The following is a 19,885-nucleotide window of genomic DNA, read 5'->3' as shown; positions in this document are numbered from 1 at the left end:
ACTGAAACAACAATATGGGCCCTGGTCGTGGTGATACTTGCTTATAATCCAGTATTTGGAGGTAGAGACAGGAGAATCAGGATTTCAAAGTCATTCTGGGCTATATAACAAATTTGAGGCCGGCTTGGGCTACTGGAGACCATGCCTTTAAAAAATTAATGTGGGAATAACTTGCACCAATAAAGCAAAAGGGAAATTTCTTCAGCTGTTTCAAGGTTAATGGAACTATATATTGTGGTATTAGTCATTCTCTCCACTAGATGGTACTAGAACCTATTAAATACTCTCTCTCTCTCTCTCTCTCTCTCTCTCTCTCTCTCTCTCTCCTTAGAATCTTCTGGAATGTGTTTGGTGAGCCAGGACTTAGTATAGCCGTGTTTGCAATTCTTTTAATCTCTTCACTTTTGTGACTTTAATAGTGTTAGAATAGACTCTTAAAAAGCATCTTGTCTCTCCTCTGTCTGTTGAGTCATGGATATATTAGTCAGGTGCTGTGTGAGAAACCTAACAATGTGGACCGAAGCAGAGTCCAAACTGAAGGTCCTGCCCGCATGCAGCTTAAAGGCCGGAGAAGGGAGATACATAGACCTGGAGCCCATGACTGTGATAGAGCTGTGATAGGGGTGGTCCCCAAGTGGTGACCTGTCAGTTCAATCTGTGTCGTTTTGTCTATCCTGTGAGTCAATGATGGACTTTTCATTTAAAAAAAAAAAAAAACAGTGAAAAGGAAACTAAAAGCATATCAGGACACCTGAAAATTATCTGACATTTGAGTCATTGTCCATTACAAAAACATAATGTTATTCGGACACACAAGCTTGACCAATTGTGGGTGGCTGTCTGTGGCCACTTTCACATTGCAGAGGCAAAACCTTGAGTCATCACAGGGACTGTGTGTCCTGCAGAATCTGAAATCCTCTATGTGTCATCTGGTCTTTCTCAGAAAGAGTTTGCTGTCTTCTTCGAAAGAGATTGAGGGGTGGAGGTAGCCACTGGAGATCTGGTGACCAGAAAGACTTTTCTCACATGGGAACATTGAGCGGACACCACAGAAAATAGCCACAAAGTAAAAGAAGCAGGGGGCTGGTACCACCTGAAGTCTGGAACTAGTGTCAGCTGCCTGGGGAACCAGAAGAGGGCCCAGGCAGTTGGTCCAGAGGCAGATCTGAGAACAGTTATGAAGGCAGAGAAGTACTGGGTCCTCTGACGATAAGACTTGCTCCCAAGAAGATGCTGGCCTAGAGAGGTCAGAACGCTGTCACTGGCAGCTTCCGACTCTCAAAGTCCTAATTACCCAGCCCTCTCTACATGCTGTGTGTAAGATGTTTCACATCTGACAGGCGGCCCTCCACTTTCTTATAGTCACTCTTCACATATTTGGCTCTCAGGAAGTTGGTGCTTTTATACCATCCTTGTAAAATTACTCTTGATGCAGTAAATTCAGACTCACCGGACTGACAAGTATGTGATCCAGCCCGAGATGGCATTGTCTGCCTGATACCATCTTTATCTGTACCATCTCAAAGAGGACACTTGTGCACTCCTTTTAATATTTTCACATGGCAGCTTTAGAATTAACGGTATCTAAATATATCATGCAGTAATAGTCCCTCTGATGAACAGGTGCTGAAGTCCTCACAGCCATCAAGTATCAAGGATTAGTATCAAGGATTCTCCCGGGGAGTGGTCAGTGTTACAGTTTCCATGTTTCTTTCTGGATGGGCCTATATATGTTCACATAGAAAAGGAATAAAAGATCGAGTATGTGTGGATGGATGGTGTTATGGTATATGAATATATTTACCATCTTTTTGTACTCCTTTTCACCTCTGATTTTTTTTTCTCCCTTCTTTTCATGTGCTCTAGTTTTAATTTGCACTCCGTGGAACTGTGGAAGCTCAGAGCACGGGTATCTCCAGTCACTTGTTACCACTTCCTTTAGGCAGCTCTGCTTTAGATCTTTTGCACACAGGGCCTTTGGGTGAAATTTTATCCAGAGACCAAAATCACACACCCACAAGTTTGCAACAGTTGTATGGTGTTCCGCCCCTGTGCCTCATTAAAAAGAAAGATGAACGGCAGAACAATGAAGGTGTGCACAGTAGGGTTATGAGGTTGTCTTCTCATGGCCTTAACTTGTGCTGTGGAGATAGACATCACCAGGCCAGGCCATGAGCTGAACGTTTCGCTTCAGCTAGGTGGTGGTAGACTTCAGTTAGTGTCTTCTTTCGTCTTCGTAAGCGGGAAATGAAGGCCCACGTCTGACATGCGACCGTGTGTCTCACCCTAGGTATGTTCTGGATGATCAGTACACCAGCTCCTCTGGTGCCAAGTTCCCGGTGAAGTGGTGTCCCCCGGAAGTGTTTAATTACAGTCGCTTCAGCAGCAAGTCGGATGTCTGGTCATTTGGTAAGGTCCATGATGCGAGTTTCCTCCCCCCTCCTCCCCTCGAGGAGGAAGCAAACACATCATTGAGTAACCTTATCATCCTGTAGGTGTTCTAATGTGGGAAGTATTCACAGAAGGCAGGATGCCCTTTGAGAAGAACACCAATTACGAAGTGGTAACCATGGTTACTCGAGGCCACCGACTCCACCGGCCGAAGTTGGCATCCAAATATTTGTATGAGGTGATGCTGAGGTGTTGGCAGGAGGTATCTACTTCTTTGTGTTGTCTTATGATCTGTGGAACATCCAGGGTTGGCCCAGTGGATGGGGAAGGTACTGTCCTCACAGCCTGGAGAGGACACGCCTCCTTCAAGCTCCGGCAGGAAGCCCAGTCTTTATCTCCGTTCTAAGTATTGAGAAGAATCTGAAGAGATGGAGGATGCTAAGAGTTAGCTTACCGCACTCAGGCTGATGCCTCACTCCCAAGTGGGAGTGCCATCACGGCCAGGGGCTGGGGGACAAACCTGGAGAAGTTGCTCCTCTCCTTCCCCTGCAGTAGCTGTGGGTTTGAAGCATCACTCTTTCTAGGGAAGAGTTCTTCTTTGATCTCTGTGTCTCTAGGCATCTTACTTAATCTCTAGAAGCAGTGAAATGTCACCTCCATAGAAGGGGTTAAACACTAGACAGATTCTCGAGCGGCGTTCACATATATCGTGTATGGAGTCCTTTAGGTTTAGTGTTCAAAAGAACCCTTGGAGGTGTGGATACTTGGACTGTGACCATTTGATGGGAGAGGGTGGTGCTTGCCCAGGACCAGTTCCCCACGGAGCATCAGAGGCCCATCTGGCACCAAAGCTGAGGCTTCCTCTCACTTTCTGTACTACCTCCCACGAGTACCCATTGGGGTGGGCAGAGGCTGCCAGGGCAGGAAGCAGTACCAGAGAGAGCAACATGAACAAAGGGCAGGAGTTGGTTGTAAACATGGTGTGTGTACCCGAGGGTGGAGCCTAGTCTGATTTAACAAAGAGCCAGAGTGAGGCTTTGGGTGGGAAATGAGGTTAGGTGAGGAGGAGGTGGGGGAGGGGCAGGTCACAGAGGGGGGCGGTCCAGATGAGTAAGACTTGATTTCTTAGGCACCATGGAGTTCTAGTAGCTCCCTGGGCAGAGATATGAAATCAGGGGAGGAAAGGGGAGTCTGGCAGCCAGGGTGTTACGGAGGGCACAGATGGGTCAGTCTGTGTTTCCCCAACCCCCGAGTCTTTCTTGCCTGGGCCGGGTTCCACAGGGTTTGAGCAGTGAGAGTTTTCTTGGGAATGGCTTCTGAAATCACAGCTTCTCTTTTTGACTTTTTGAAGAAACCAGAGGGGAGGCCTTCTTTCGAAGATTTGCTGCGTACGATAGATGAACTAGTTGAATGTGAAGAAACTTTTGGGAGATAAATGGTGGCTGCGGTTTCCCAGGCACGAGGAAGAAACAGCCTGCGGTGGGAACGTAATTCAGCTGGCACCTGGGAGTGCGGACAGCTCTACTTACAACGTGGGTACGCCAGAGCCTCGGCTTCCGGTGCAGCCTCAGCTCTGTGGCTGCTCTGTGGGCTGAGGAGATGGTGTCTTGGAGCTGGGGACTTGAAGCGCTCACTTTGCTCCTTCCTTCAAGAGCTTGAGTGCTAACAAGGCACCAGACACTGTGCCCCAGCCTTCGGGGTTTGCCCGTTTGGGGATGAACGTGAGGCTACCTTAGCTGGCTAGCCGAATGCCAGGATGTTGGGGAGGGGAGGAACCGTGACCCAGCAACTCTCCTCTGCCCTTCGGCTTCTCTTTAAACCTGGGCCTAGAGTGTCGTCTACAGCCGAGTTCTAGGTAAAGCAGGAACCCACCTGAATAAGTAGTAATCCTCTGTTTTGAAAACATCTCCTTCCAAACCTGTTATTAGTACATTTAAAAAATCTGTATACTGTACATGTTGTAAATACATATAATATATAAAGTTATATATTTATAAGAAACATGAGTTTGCCTCTTTAATTGAAATTTTTGTTATTGTTTTTGAGACAGGGTCTCACTATGTAGACCAGGCTGTCATTGAACTTACAGAGGTCTGCCTTTAATTGAAAATTTTAGCATTAGAGAATGTCTAGTCCTAATTCTAACAACTGCCAATTCTATCTCCCCCAAGGATCAAATACTGCTTTCTGAAGAGAAGAAAGCCTGGGTCCTTCAGTTGTTAAATGCTTGATTCACAAGTAGACTCATACAAGTATACACGTCGGCCCACCTTGAACCACAGCCTACGGCCTATGATGAGCTATTTGACCCTGACCATGGTGGCCAGAGCTGGTTAGAGTTAGGTGGAACTTTTAATGACAGAATTAGATACCTCAAAAGTCTTAAGAATGTTCCCAGGGCATTGCGGATACTCCGTTTGAGGTGCTGGGCTCTGGACCAGAGGTCCCCAGAGCAGCTTGCCTGTGGTGGTCCAGGATGCTGCCAAGGGATCTAGAGAGAAGGTGTTCTGAGCTGCCATGTGTTGTTCAAGAAGCCTGGTTGGACTTGGGTCCCTGGATTAGTAAGACCGTCATCCATCTCAGCCTTGCAGTAGACCCTGCGGTCCAGTTTGTTTGAGTGGGTGTCTCACTCACACAGTTTCCCCCCCTTTTTTTTTGTTTTCATGAGCTTCTAGGAAATGAAGCCAACCCAACTACTATCAGTAGGAACCGTTTACTTCCTAACACACTGTTCTTGGTATTTGTGAGCCCCCAAAGCTGAGGAAGGTAAGGACTGTTCCTTCACAAGTCAGTGCCCCCTGGGAGCTGCTGGGAGCTCTCCCACACTGGAGCTTTTGGTGGACGCACAGGCGGGAGCTGGCTTCCCTGAGAAGACTCCTCTTCCCTCTGACTCCAGAGAACCACCTCCTTGGCCAGGAGTCTGTGCCCACCAAACTGAAGGCTGTGCTGGAGGCTGTGTTCACTTCCTTCTTGGACCTTTTATCATGGAGAAAAGTAAAATAGTCTTGGCACAATCTGCCACATTCCTTCCAACTGCCCACGCCACAAAACCGCATACACCTTTGAACCGACTTGTACCTCCTCCCGAAGGAGCTGGTCCTGTGCAGGTTTACCGGACACCTCTGTCACCCCGCCCCACCCCCATGCTCCCCTTTCACCTGGATGAGCTGTGAGAGGAAGTCGCTGGTGCCCAGGAGAGTGAGCGGAGGGTACAGTTCCTGTGTGAACGGTTTCAAATACTTTTTTCGCGTGTATGTCTCGGTGGTGGGGTCTCTGTGTGCATGTGGGCACACTGTGTGTGTGTGTATATGTGGGCACACTGTGTGTGTGTGTGTACATGTGTGCACACTGTGTGTGTGCGTGTGTGCACACAGAGGCCGACATTACGTGTCTTTGATTGCTTTCCACCTTATGTCGTGAGGTGGAACCTCTCCACTGAACTCAGAGCTGGCTAGTTTGGTCGGTCTAGCTAGCCAGATTGCCCTAGACTCTCCTGTCTCCCCTTCTCCTGCACTTGGCTTACTGGTGGAACACCACGCCCACTTGTCAATCACGTGAACTCGGGTCCTTATATTTCTGCGTTAAAAACTTTATCCACTGAGCCATTTCCCTAGCCCATACAAATACTTTCTGTGGGAAAATAAAGCAAATACCACTGACAACAGTTAGGAACAATTTTCTTTTTTACTTTTTTCTTTTCTTTTTTTTTTTTTAGCCCTGGTTGTCCTGGAACTGTTTATGTAGACCAGACTGGCCTTGAACTCACAGAGATTCACCCCCCTCTGCCTCCTGAGTGTTGGGATTAAAGGTGTGAGCCACACAAATTCTCACCTAATCCCAAATCAGGTTCCTGGAGTCGGTCCTGACTCAGGACCAAACATTCTAGATTGAATATTCATAATCCTAGAATCCAATTTTCCCTGTACCACTGTGAGCCCTTGGGCAAAAAAATTCCTTCTCCTTGGTTCCTTTATTCCAGACTCTGCCCAGAGAGGGCAGCTTGAGTTGATCATTTTTAAAATCCCCTTTAGCAAAATTCTGTGATTTCTTCAAAGCGTTTTCAAGACACACCCACACATCTAGGCATGAGGAAGTGCTAGCAAACATCTCAGATGTGGATGCCGAGTTCTGAACTTTCTTATGTAGGCCACTGGCTTGTCATTCACACACTTCTCTGAGGTTTCAGAACAGGAAAATAGGTGGGGTGAACTTTGCCTGCGAGAAACGTCACAGCCAACGACGCTCTCAGTCGAAAGATGTGTTGCTGTGAGTGGGGACTCGGCTGGAGACCCAAGCCTTCTGTGTGGGCCCAGGCGGCGGGACAGCCATGATTCTGTCCTCTTGTGAGTAAGATGGGCCTTCTCCATTTCATGTGGATGGGCGTCTTCCAGAGTCTTGAACAGGAGGGGAGGCTTTTGCTAAAACATGGAACTTGTGAAATCTTGAAGATATCATTTCTCCAGATGTAGTGACAGGATTTTTGTGACTTATTTAAACAGCCACTGTCTTTGGATAAAATATGTTTGAGAATTGAGAACATGAATTAAAGTAGCAAAAAAAAAAAAAAAGGTACTTCCATGTGTGGAAATGCAGTCAGTGTGATGTGCTGTGTTTGTTTCTAGACTGATAAAGAGCTCAGAGTTGAAGGCCAGGAGACCAAACTTGTTCTGTTTTGCCTCGGTTTTGACAGGTCACCATTGGCAACTTGGTTGTCTGAGCAAGTCTATAACGTGAGGACTCCCTTTCTGCCCCCTCCCCTAGATATCATGAAGAAATAATAGGTTAAAAATGACAAACGCATCCTCAAGTTAATTTGAGAGTTGTTCTTAAAGCTCCACCACAATTTTTAGAAACATGCACTAACTTAACTATGAGACCCAGAGAGGCTTCTTAATGTATATAGTTTTTAAAATGGAAGAAAAAGACCGTCTCTGATTTTAATTCTAGATGGCCTTTGGAATCGAACATCAGCAGAGCTCAGTCGTTTCAGATTAGGCCACAATTCTGATTTTTAGCGGGCATCAGGAAGAATGGATTGTGAGTTTGATGTCTCTCTTTAAGCCACAGCACCTTGTTAGGACCCCCCACACACACATAGGTAGGATTTATAAAAACAAGCACATGCTATTCTAGGTGTTCCTTCCTGAATATGATTTATAGACTAAGACAAAAACAGAACAAAACAAAACAAAAAAAAACAAAAAATAAAACAAAAGGCTTCCTGTTATCAGTAATAGGAACAAGCAGAGAAAGCTACAAAGAATCGTCACATGCTCCCACCTCCCCAAAAGCAGAGCACACTGAGCAGCGACAGAATATGGAATGTTAAAGGCCCCCGTCGTTTCTCCGGAGGTCAGAACTAGGGGAAGGCCATGCATTATACCAGGAAAGGCCTGGCGACATGGAAAGTAGTTGTAAGGGCTGAGACAATGTCTAGGATGTCTAGGGATGAAGCGGAAGTCTAGCTCTCTGTGGGGTCTTTCATGATCATTCCCCTTGGCCTTTAAAGGGATGATTTTAATGCACTTTCCCTGTATCATCCAGTGTCTGGTAGTCTGAGTGGCTGGGAAGAATCAGCTGTTTCCTTCTGCCATAAGCCACAGCTAAGTGATGCTCTGTTTCCTGCTGGGTGAAATGTTGAGTATTTACCGTTGACAAGGAAATACCAAGCATGCTCCAGGGTATATTGAACTTAAGGATGCTTGTTTGTATTTGACAATCGTTTACCAAACACATTGGCTATTCTAAGGGCTGTCATGGCAACCAGGAGTCACAGGCTGCTGGAAGAGGAGGTAGTTGTGTAGGGTGGGATTTTGATCAGATGGAAATGATTGCAGGTTCTGAACAGGGGCCAAGGACACTGCTCCAATGAAGTTACATTTAAGTGAAGTGTGGTTGGAATTGCCAGCATGTTTAGCAGCTAAGTTACCACAAGAACAGACTCAGCGCAGACGTTTATGAAGATGCCAAGATCCTCGTGCAATGGCCGAGGATTAGGAAAACTTATCTCTTCTGGAATACTTTTCATCTATTTTTTTCCCTGTCTTTTTATTGTCCCCAAGTTGTAAAGTAGAAAGAAAAATGATGACCAGAACACCCTGTCACGCCAACCCTGCAAAGCTAATGACCCATGATTACTGATATGAAGCTAAGCAGGGTGGCTGGGGCAGGCATTCTCTAAGCCGGCCTCTGGTGAGATCTACTTCCAGGTAGTTCTGCCCATGAGCAATCAACCCCTCTTCTTAGGAAGCGGCCGATGTAGGGCTTTACTTCTCTCAACTAGAATATTTGAGAACAATGCGATGTCACCTCTGAGACTTGGTGCTGAAAGAAGCAGTTCCCCTCTCGGCTGTCTCCAGCCTCTCTGCCCCTTGGATTATCAGCTGTGGCTTGGAAGGGAACTTGCAAGCAGTTTTCTAGCTTCGGGCAGGCAAGCCTGCTGTGACTGCAGCTTCAGAGAGACCTTGAGCCACGGGGGACCCTGCTGAGCTGTCAGGGAACAACTGGTCCACAGCAACAAAGCCGTCCTAAAAGCGTAATTAGATCCAGGCCAGAGCTGAGTCTCAGAAATAGGAAATGTATGTAGCGGCGAGGGCAGGGAGTGCCACAGATCAAAAACCAACGGGTTTGCCTCCACTGCGCTTGGCCTCTGCTGGAGTTGATGCTCTTTCTCACCCACAGACGGGGTGTTAAAATAGGCACAAAAACACTATGTCTGTGTTTCCTTTTGTCTTGGAATAATGTCATGTTCCCCCCTCCCCCCTCACCTAACTTGTATAAAAATGGTGATTGTGGTCAGTTTGTAGCTACCTCTGTGAGGCTTCCAGGCCTTCTTGGGTGCAGATCTGCAGATCTCAGAGCTCCTGTGAGGAGCCCGCCTGGTCAGTCTCATCCTCCTTCCCTGCCCACACAGAATCGGGTAGTTCAGCTTGTGGTCCAGGGCCCAGGTGCTCTGTGGCTCAGTCTAGCCATTTTTTTTCACTTCACAAGCTGGCCAGTAAGAGATCTGTGAGCCTGTGAACTGTGGGCCACAGACAATACAGTTCTAGGAAACAGGACCTTGAGGTGTGGGACAGAGGAGAGATTGTGTGTAAGATGCCTGCAGAGTCCAGCTCACGTGGCCTTATTACCTGGAAGGGATCAGCATTTCTTCAAACAGCTGGGCACACCCGGGGGAAGGATGTTCCAGGCCAGCTTGGCCTACGTGAGGCTTGGTCTCAACCAGAACCAGGAGTAGGGGATGTATGTAGTTCAAGAGTAAGAACGCTTGCTTCTGTGAATGTCTTTTGAGGGGTACCGGGCGGGGGGGGGGGGCGCTACTCACAGCTGGGAAACACATATGCCATCCTTCTGTGGAAGACTCACAGCCTTTCCTTATAGCACCCTTTGCTCCATGGAATATCTCCTCCTGCTCCATACAGCCGTCCAGATTCTCAGGTTTCTAGAGTCTTCTTCTTCTTCTTTCTTTATTCAAGACAGGGTTTCCCAGTGTGGTTTTGGTGCCTGTCCTGGATCTCATTCTGTAGACCAGGCTGGCCTTGAACTCACAGAGATCCGCCTGGCTCTGCCTCCCGAGCGCTGGGATTAAAGGAGTGCGCCACCACCGCCCTGCTGGAGTCCTCTTTATACTCCTTCCATAGCAACGATACAGGTCAGGCTCAGGACAGTCCAAGGACCATTCTTATCATCTACCCAAATGTGTCTGTTTCTGGACCCAGTTTGTCTTTTCTCCTACTGGAATCCTCCAATGTAACCAAAATTTCACAGTCTAAAATAAAACAAAAGAAAACAAGGCAGTGTGGGGTCTATTACAGAGATGTCTTTCCTTCTCGGCCAATGTATTTAGGAAAAAAAGTAATATCTCAGGTGACCATCAATTTTTAGAAAGGTACCAAGTATGGTAGTATAAACCTGTCATCCAGCATTTGGTAGGTGGGGAGAGGTGGGGGTGGGCAAAGGTTGGAGGATCTAGAGTTCAAGATCACCCTGGCCTACTTAAGGAGACTGACCCCATAAAGGAACAACCAAACAACAAAAGGCACCTAGGCCCACACACGGGATAATTAATGCCCAAATGCACAAAGAACATAAACTTAGAATAAAGAGTAGCTTTTTAAAGTTGGATAAACATCCATGTGAAAACCTCAGCCCATCACCTCGCACCTTCCTGAGAGTGTGTGTTCTTGGTTTGACATTCAGGAAAGTGGAGAAAAGCTACCAGTGATGAGCTTCCCAAACCAACCGTCCACTCAGTTAAAATGTGTCTGTCCCCAAAGGCCCTGAGACAAGGATCTAGTGCTAGACTTTTGTGGCAGAGGGAGAAGTTTGGCTTATCTGTAAACTCCTGGTGGGGTGTGGGGTTGGTGGGGTTGGGGAGAGGCAATTCCTGGCTCATAGTGAATTTAAGAGTGTCCATTTTGAGATGGGTATGATGGCATACACCTTTAATTCATGCACTTGGAAGGCAGAGGCAGAGCTTTGTGAGTTCAAAGCCAACCTGGTGAGTTCTGGGACAGTCAGGGCTACATAAAATGACACTGTTTCAAAATTTAAAAAAATTCCCTTCTGCTCATCCTGGGCCACAGAACTCACCAGGTTTCATTCCCACAGCTCTCAATGTTTGGCTCAGGCAACTCCTGAAACTGAGTGATTTTTAAATCTGTTTCCAAGGGGAAAAAACTGACTAGCCAGGCACCTGCCAGTTACTATGATGCCCACACTGAGCAGGAACGAGTCTCATCGGAGGCACTGACCCAGAAGAAACTCAACACTGCCCATGCCAGCAGCTAAGTTGAGACCTTCCTGGTAAATCTCAGAAACCGAGAACACAGCAACAGCTTCCCAGGCAGCCTGGGCAAAGGCTTTTCATCACCATGGCTTTACTTGCCCAGAGGTGACGCTAGGTATCGCTTTGGGAAATTATGCTCTTCCCTCCCTGCCTCCCTACTGGAAGGAAGCCTGTTTCCACTCAGAGCTCTGTTGTGGCCACTGTGAGCCTCCAGGGCGGAAGGGGCTCCTCAGGCAAGCACCCATCCCAGATAAAAGAAGGATGGACAGGTAATAAATAGTTCCAGGTACCACCTAGCCTAGGAGAGATTTTCCAGGATGGAAAGGTTACAAGAGATTATGTCTGGATAGTATGGCCTTTCTTCTAATTTGTTGGCACACGGCATCCTGTTAAGGATATTTGTTGGGGAATTAAGAAGTGGATGGGAAAAACAATGTAGATATAAACCTGAGGGAGAAGGCTGGGTTCCTGTGAAAACTCTCAGTTCTGAGTGTCCTTCCTACAGGACCTTCCAGCAAGCAAACAGCCACTGTCTGCTGCTGGGACATTTTGTGCTTCTGGCAAAGGCCCTTGATGTGGATGAGTTCCTGTCCAAACTGGGAATTTGCTACAAGCTTTCTTTCTGCAGGTTCATTGCCAAAGGACACTGATTGTAATCAGGAGTGTGTGTGTGTGTGTGTGTGTGTGTGTAAAAGGGAGCTCACCAATTCACTCCCTCTCCCTGAAGACCTGGATACTGGAAGTAGAAAACGCCCCCATGAATCCAATGATCAGTGGCATCTGTGTTGGGCAAATTTTGGTCCAGGATGTTAATATTTAATAAATGTGTCTAGAGTTCTGGGAACATGTGCCAAGCAAGGACCCATGAGGAGGTGCTTGTCTCCCGGGCTCATTCCCTCAGAGGTGGTTGTTGGGAGGCAGCGGTTCGCTTGCATTAGTGGTGGCATAGGGGCCGGTCTGTGAACAGGCAAGGGGCCGGTCTATGAACAGGCGAGGGGCCGGTCTGTGAACAGGCGGAGGTGGGCTTCTTTTCTCACAACTGCATTTGATTTGGGGAGAAATAGGCCAGAACCTTTTCCTAACTAAAGCAACAGCTGGGTAGGCTGTACCTTCATGTACAGGCAATCGTCTTGGCTACCGAATGAGGAGAAATCGTATTTTTGAAAAGTCCTACTCCCAAATTCCAGGCTTCAGAAGAGAACAAAAGTAAAGCCAGGTGGAAACTTGTACTGGTGATGTGCAGCTGTGACTTGGGGTTCAGTGAACTCGGGGCGATCCGGTCCTACTTCCGGATAGAACTGCCTGCAGGCCAACACTGTGATCTCTCTCTCTCTCTCTTTCAGAGTTGTATGTTTTAAAATGTGTTTACCTATTTGTTGTTACATTCTATTTATTATTTTTATTGTGTATAAACGATGTCTGTGTGGGCACGTGCACGTGCCATGGCACACTTGTTGAACCGTTTCCAGGAATTGAACTCAGGTCTTTGGGCTTAAAGAGCATGCACTTCACTCACTGGGTTGCCTACCAGGCTCTGTATCTAGAGTGCTGTGATTGCTAAGGCTGTGGGTCATCATGGCTGGGCCACGGTACCTGGATAAAATCTGTTCAAATATCCTGACTGTTTCTGTGAAAGTGTCTTCTTTGGCGAGATTAATATTTAAATGGGTGGATTTTAAATGAGAGAGGTTTATCCTCTGTGGTAATGTTAGCCTCACACAGGAAGGCCTCGATAGATGAAATGGACCAGTTCTGAGCAAGAAGGAATTCTTGCCAGGAATTCTGCCAACTGCCTTTAGGCTCAAACTAGCTCCTGAGCGTCCTGCCCATAGGTGTTGGGCGTGCTGGCCTCTAAGGTCACAGGAGCCAATTCCTTGACACCAACCTCCCTGTTAGTCCTGACCAGTACAGGAGTCAGGTTTACAAACCTGTAAGAACCTCTCACCACAGCACCCACTCTAGGCCTCTGCATTGGCCATGGAGAACTTTACCCAGAATAAACTCCAGAGCCTTCCCAGGGAGCAAGGAGAGATGTATGGAAGCATCTTCTCTCAGTTGGGGGCCAGGCGGGGCTCTAACAGGAGGAGCTGTGGGTGCTGAGGACTCCGCTGACTTGCTGACTGACTTCCTCAGCCCTCTTCCTCCACCTGTCTTTAGAGGAGACCACATCTGCCCGGTGTTTACCTTAAGTTTGTCTGGTGAATAAGAGCTGACTGAGTTCTAGGGAACTGGTGGGGAAAACTGAGAATGTGACTTCTCTTAAGTAGAAGATGCTTCCTCTCTGCTGTCTTAATCTCCTCCGTCAGGACTGTTTTATTGTTATGCTCGTGGACTGAGGATAGATACTCTTTGGGCTTAAATTCTGGCTCAGCTGCTCTGTAACTGGACAAAGTGCTGAACCTTTCGATGACTCTGTTTGTCTGGAATGTTGGGCCTGGTCCTGTTACCTCCATATATATCCATTACGTTTGCTTTGCTGTGACCAAGACACCTGACCTAGGGAACTTAAGGGAGGAAGCGCTCGTCTTGGATCACAGTTCCTTGGATACTTGTGATCACAGACTTGGGCAGAAGATCTTGGTAGCAGGAGCCTGTTGTGGAGAAACACTGGTTCTTCATAGCTAAACAGGAAGTAGAAAGAAGAAGGAACGACGATGATTGGCTGGCTTCCCCCCTTTTCTCCTTTCATTCTGTCTGGGTCCTTAGCCTATGGGATGGTGCCATGTGCATTCAGTGTAGATCTTAACTCTTACAGTTAATCCTCTCTAGAAGCATCTTCAGAGACACACCTAAAGGTGGACCTCACCAATCCCCAGGATGTTCTAAACCTAGTCAAGTTGACAATGAAGAATAACCATCCTATCATAAAGTAATAGAACCTATCTCAACGTGAGAGCAATAAGCGAGTCAGTTAAGCATAAACGAGTGGAGAGAGTGTAGTAATATGCACACGTTGCCAGGTATATGATAAGGGACATGTTGGTAGAAGTTGGGAACAGCCATTCCTAGAAGATAGGGTGTATTAGTTTTGTTTATTGCCTCCAAATGAAGCTCTTGATTAGTTGTCAAGAATCATCTCTTTGCTATAAGATAATGGATCAATCATGTCTCCCTTGACCCCACATGCTAATCGGAATAAAAAATGGGTATCACTCAAATAAATCTCTTTAGCATTTCATGATTCAATGCCTGATTTTAGATGATAACCCACTACTTCCAGACCAGCCTCCATGCTTAATTTTGGATAAGCTTTTCTTAACTTTGTTTTTTTAGTAGATCTGGGATGAAGTCTTAGGCTTGTGGCCCAACACAGATGCTAGCTAACAGTCCCCAAATTCTCCTTCAGCTTTGCTGTTCCGCATGATCACCTTGTCAAAGGTCCTAGTTAGCACAGTGGTCTCTGTGAGCAGCATCAAGGCATAAGATCATATATGACAGGTGATGATTTTTTAGTGGCACTCTTACCCCCAAGGGAAAGTCACGAAACACGACAGAATCCACTAACAAGACTTTTATCAAGACAAGGAGAAAGGGATAGCTGTTCAGGCCTGTGGAAGGACACATAGGAAAAAGAGAGCCGGGGAACACGGTCTTATAAAGGCCAGGACACACCTGTGCACACAGGCTCATGTGGCTATTCCACACATGCGCATAGATCATGTGGTCACGTCCATGCGATTACGTGACCATGTAGCCATGGGGCCTGGGGTACGTAGGACGTATGACCTGGAAATGACTAGGCACAGATGACTAAGTGTCCTGCCGGGCATGCACGACCATGGGGGTGTGGTTGGAATTCCTATCAACAGGGCTACTGTAATGGTGAGAAAACCAGCCAGGTCCTATTGAGCAGTTACTGAATTCTTACTCTGTGTCAGGTACTGATCAGATGCTATGAAAAGGCAAAGTGGAGGATACAGTCCCTTGAAACAGAAGGACTTATAAAAAGCGTAAACACAGTTGCTTTCAACTTAGGATAATTTTTACCCCCGGGGGACATTTTATACCGTGTGGAAATGTTTTGGTTTTCACAACTGGAAGGTGATAGTGGTATGGGTGTCAGAAAGGAGGAGGCCTTGCTGCTACGTGCATCTTGTATGCACTAGGGGTGCCAAGCACGGTAAACAGGAAAGCCCACCACAATGAAGAACCGTCAGAGGGAAATGGAGATAACGGAGAGGTTGAGATACCCAAGAGAAGCGGAGCCTACATAAAGAGATGACCGTCTAGAGTGGGGCCTAACTATGCAGCACAGGCCATGACAGATGATGTGTGCTTTGGGAAGACACACACACACACACACACACACACACACACACACACACACACACACACAAAGATGGGAGTGGATTGTAACAGGAGGTCTTTTCAGAAGTGTTCAAAGAATCTCCGAGAACAAGTGGGAGACAGGGACGCAGTGGGAATTGGGGGACACAAAGCCAAATGGAGAAGAAGCCTTGACGGTGGAAGGAGGGAGTTCTCATGAAGATGCAGGGCTGCTGGCAGAGGCTGCCTCAGGGACTGCAGAATGACTAGGAGAGGCAACGCAGGGCAAAGACCCAAGAGTCAGGTACAAATGTCAGGTACAAAGTAGCTTCCGGTCCTGGATCTCCGTGAAGTAGCTCAGTAGAGGGAGTAACTGTTAAACCTGAGAATCGCGAGGAGGAAAGACCAAATCCACCACTGCACAATTAAAGCAAGCTATATTTTGGGGTGCACCCGGGGCTGGCCAGCCAGCTGTCTCACCCTAAAAAATTGGGACTTGAGAGAGCAGCCCCGGCTGGCCTCTTGAAGTCCCTTTTGTAGGAGAGAGAAGGTGTTCACAGGGGCGAGAGTCGGCTGTTCCACGTTGTTAGAAAGATACAGTGAGAGTGGAGGAAGAAGGGGGAGGATGTGCATCATGTGATGAGGACGCAAGCCGCTTACAGCAGATCGAAGAAACGGGAACTTCTTCTTAATTACAAACAGAAGCCTTATCTTGCAATGACTTAACACAGGACAAACAGGAACTTATTCTTTCACTAGATTTTAACACAGGACAACAGGGACTTATTCTTAACTACAAATAGAAGCCTTAACTTGCAAGGAGTTAACACAGGACAATCAGGGACTTACTCTTAACTGACCTACCTGCAAACAGAACTCTTAACCTGTAAGGTCTGTTGTTCCTGCTCTGCTCCTTTGTTCTCCCACTATCTTGCAGGGTATGTTGTTCCTGTTTGGTCTCACATAACCTCCCTATGACTCATGCGCCACGTCTGTACAGTGCTCCCTTTTCCATAGGGTCATGGGAAGAACAGATGAACAGATGCACAAATGTGTGTGTGATTGGATGAAAGTTGGAACAAGGTGGATGTCAAGATGGAAGAGAAAGGAAAAGCTGAGAAGCTGGGACAGACTGGTGGCCGATTGGCTATACAGGATGGGGACAGACTGGTGGCTGATTGGCCAATTGGCTATAAAGGATGGGAACAGATTGACAGCTGATTGGCTGTAGAGGATGGGAAACGACTGGTGGTCGATTGGCTGTAGAGGATGGGAACAGACTGGTGCCCGATTGCGGCCGATTGGTTATACAGGATGGGTCTTGAAAAGAGCCATAGGTTTCTGTGATGACCTGACAGACAGACATGGTGGCCTTACAGACAGACATGAGAAGATCAGGGAGGAGAAACAGTAGGTGGGTTTCTCATTGAGGGTAATGGAGAAGACGAAAATTCTGGATCATAAAAGCATAAGACAGTGAATGAATTAGAGAAATAAAACCTGTTCCTATGTACCACTAAAAATCATATGTATGTAAAAATAATATATATGTATGTAAAAATCATGTATGTACAAGGTCCTAGAACAGCTGCCTAATCTAATCATGATCTTGTTTGAATTTCTGGGTTCATCTCCTTTTCATTTATAGATTTTAAAAATTTAAACATTTTGGTAATAGGAAAACACAGAAACAATGTAAAGTGACTATTCTTAGCTTTGATTATATTAAATATTTTAGGTCGTATTTAGAAAATGAGGTCCTAAGCACACCTGGCCACAGCATTGTGGTTGTTTCCAGGCTGAGCACAGTCAGCTGTACTTTGGTCTAGTTCATCATTCCTCTCTACTATTTACAGCCCGCTACTGCAAGGGGAGAGGCCTCAGGCCGGGCATCCTCTCCTTCAAAGACTTTCCTAACCTAATCCTCTCTGTCCTCAGGCCTGTTGTCTCCTACTGGATCCAATTACTCTGTCCCCAAGGACAGTTCGCAACCCTCCAAAAATATGTTCTTGGCAAGATTGTAATTTGAGGCTTCTTCAAACATATTCATCCATTCACATACCCCAAAATATTTACCACTCATCTTATTTCTGAAGAATTGTTCTAGTCTCTTGGGAAATAGCTATAAGCTAAAGAGATAAAAAAATCTGTTTACATTCTAAAGGAAGGCAGAAAGTTTAAAAAAAAAAAAGGAAATTGTATAGTATGTTAAAAAAAAAAAAAAAAGAAAACCCATGAAAGGAAAGCAAGAAGGGAGAACAGAGTAAGAAGCCGGGCGGTGGTGGCGCACGCCTTTAATCCCAGCACTCTGGAGGCAGAGCCAGGTGGATCTCTGTGAGTTCGAGGCCAGCCTGGACTACAGAGTGAGACCCAGGACAGGCACCAAAACTACACAGAGAAACCCTGTCTCAAAAAAGAAAGGAAGGAAGGAAGAAAAGAAAAAAGAAAGAAAGAAAAGAAATGAGCAGAATAAGAAGCTCCAGCGTGGCGCATGCACTGGGCAGTAAGAGTTGACACCTACTTCCACTGACAAGGGGAGATTTGAGCGAAGACTTGGAGGGATTGCAGGGCCTTGGCATTGCAGATCCTGAGGGATGACACTTGAGGCTACACCAAAGAGTCTGCCCCGCAGCTGGCCTGGTGAGCTCCAGGAGCAGCCTGTGGGAGGCTGGGCATGGGAGGGACCTACGCAGGTGCCTGGTGGAGTGATGTGGGACAAAAGGAGGCCAGATCAGGGAGGGCTTCCTCGGCTGCCGTGAGGATTTTGGCTACAACTCTGGTGAAATGGGGAGCCGTTGAGGAGTTTGCAGACAAGGAGTAACATGGTCTGACAGGTTTAAAAAGACTGTTACTCTGGCCATTGTGCTGAGAAGACACTGTAGAGGGGTCAGGGTACAAATCGGAAGATGCCAGATGAGATAGCGGAGGTTTGACTACAGCAGTAACAGATGAGGGGGGGAGGGAAGCTCTGTGTGTGTGTGTGTGTGTGTGTGTGTGTGTGTGTGTGTGTGTGTGTGTGTGTGTGTGTGTGATGTTATTTGTTGGGGGAAAAGTATGTCAATCAGCTTTCTGTTACTGTAACAGAAAGCCTAAGCAAAAGAACTTAAAAGGATGGAATGCTGATTTTGGCTCCTGGCTTCAAGAAACAAAGAGAAAGGAAGAGGAGGAGTTGAGGTTCCAATATCTACTTCAAGAATATGCTCCCAATAGCCCAGTTTCCTCCTGGAATCCCTCCTCTCTACTGCAGTAGACTTCAGCAATACCACAGGCAGAATCAGGCCTTCACTTTTCAGACTATGGTGAGATAGTCAAGATCTAAGCTATAGCAATATTCTGAAGAACATTGTTTTAACTATTTTCACTAACATTAAATACAATCACATTGTTGTACAATCTTGACCATGATTCATCTTTAGAACTTTTTAATCACCCTGAACTGAAATACTGAAATTCTTGGAGATACACACACACACACACACACACACACACACACACACACACACACACACACACACGTACCCCCTCCATTTAAGTCAGGGTCTTGCTATGTAGTCTTGGCTTGCATTGTATTTACTACGTATCACATGTTGGCTTTGAACTTACAACAGTCCTCCACAGCTTCAAACCCCCAAGTGCTGGATTACAGATATGTGTCACTAACCCCATTATTTTCAAGGCACGTGCTTTCCTGCCACATTGGCTTGGGGTGTGAGAGAAAAAGGTGGGCCAAAGATGACTCAAAGGTCATCGGCCTGGGCCACCAGGAATAGGGGACCGCTTCTGATAAGATGGAGAAGGGTGGGTAGAGAAAGATGGGGAAGGGAGGGAACATACGAGTTCCGATTTCATCTCAACAGCCAGTCAAGGTGACTACTAGACATCCAAAGGAGGAATATGAGAGTTTATTTTTTTAATTTATTTATTTTTCAGAGCTGAGGACCAAACCCAGGGCCTTGCACTTGCTAGGCAAGCGCTCTACCACTGAGCTAACCCTGCTGCGGTTCATTAGGACTGGGCTGGTCTTGTGCATTTGTGTGTCATGAGCTGAAGGACAGTCTCTTTAAGCCACAGGAGGAAATGAAATAATCAAAGGGAGGATGAGACAAAGAAAAAAAGATCACAGACTTTGGAGGCTGTCCGAGTTGAAGAGGCCAGGCAGGTGGATGAGAAAACTGAGAACAAGCCTAAGGAGGTTACTGTGCCACACGCTATAGGTCTCTCGAGAGGAGAACTTAGACCTAACCACCGGATTTCATGGTGCGTGTCCATGTTTAGACCAGTTTTTCAGAAGAAAGAGAAAATAGAGCAATCAGAAGCAACAAATGTAGGCTATTCCTTTCCAGATTTGACCACCGACAGAGGAAAACGGGTGTAGGAAATACTGCAGGGCCATCGGCTTTGTTCTGCACCAGTGGCTGAGTGACCAGTGTTTGTCCTAAC

At 46.7% G+C, this 19,885-nt stretch overlaps 2 protein-coding genes across 5 annotated transcripts in view; both read left to right on the top strand.

Moving 5' to 3' along the window:
• Tec (tec protein tyrosine kinase) overlaps positions 1-4,392 on the top strand; it is a 111,849-nt gene extending 107,457 nt beyond the window's left edge. For 3 of the 4 annotated variants that reach the window (XM_006979689.4, XM_015998341.3, XM_076546424.1), the window contains exons 17-19: positions 2,291-2,409; positions 2,496-2,653; positions 3,743-4,392. In XM_006979689.4, coding sequence (XP_006979751.1) covers positions 2,291-2,409; positions 2,496-2,653; positions 3,743-3,826 — 361 coding nt within the window. In that variant the 3' untranslated portion in view covers positions 3,827-4,392. The remainder of the gene's footprint in view (positions 1-2,290; positions 2,410-2,495; positions 2,654-3,742) is intronic. The other variant, XM_042257506.2, reaches the window with a different exon arrangement.
• Positions 4,393-6,617: 2,225 nt separating this feature from the next.
• The window catches only part of Txk (TXK tyrosine kinase), a 63,218-nt gene continuing 49,950 nt past the window's right edge, over positions 6,618-19,885 (top strand). Inside the window, exon 1 of the mRNA XM_015998344.3 lies at positions 6,618-6,734. Within this exon, the coding sequence (XP_015853830.2) occupies positions 6,719-6,734 (16 nt within the window). The 5' untranslated portion in view covers positions 6,618-6,718. The remainder of the gene's footprint in view (positions 6,735-19,885) is intronic.

Source organism: Peromyscus maniculatus, chromosome 10 (assembly GCF_049852395.1).
Source record: "Peromyscus maniculatus bairdii isolate BWxNUB_F1_BW_parent chromosome 10, HU_Pman_BW_mat_3.1, whole genome shotgun sequence".
In the NCBI taxonomy this organism is placed as follows: domain Eukaryota; kingdom Metazoa; phylum Chordata; class Mammalia; order Rodentia; family Cricetidae; genus Peromyscus; species Peromyscus maniculatus.
This window is presented reverse-complemented; position numbering and strand designations above follow the sequence as displayed.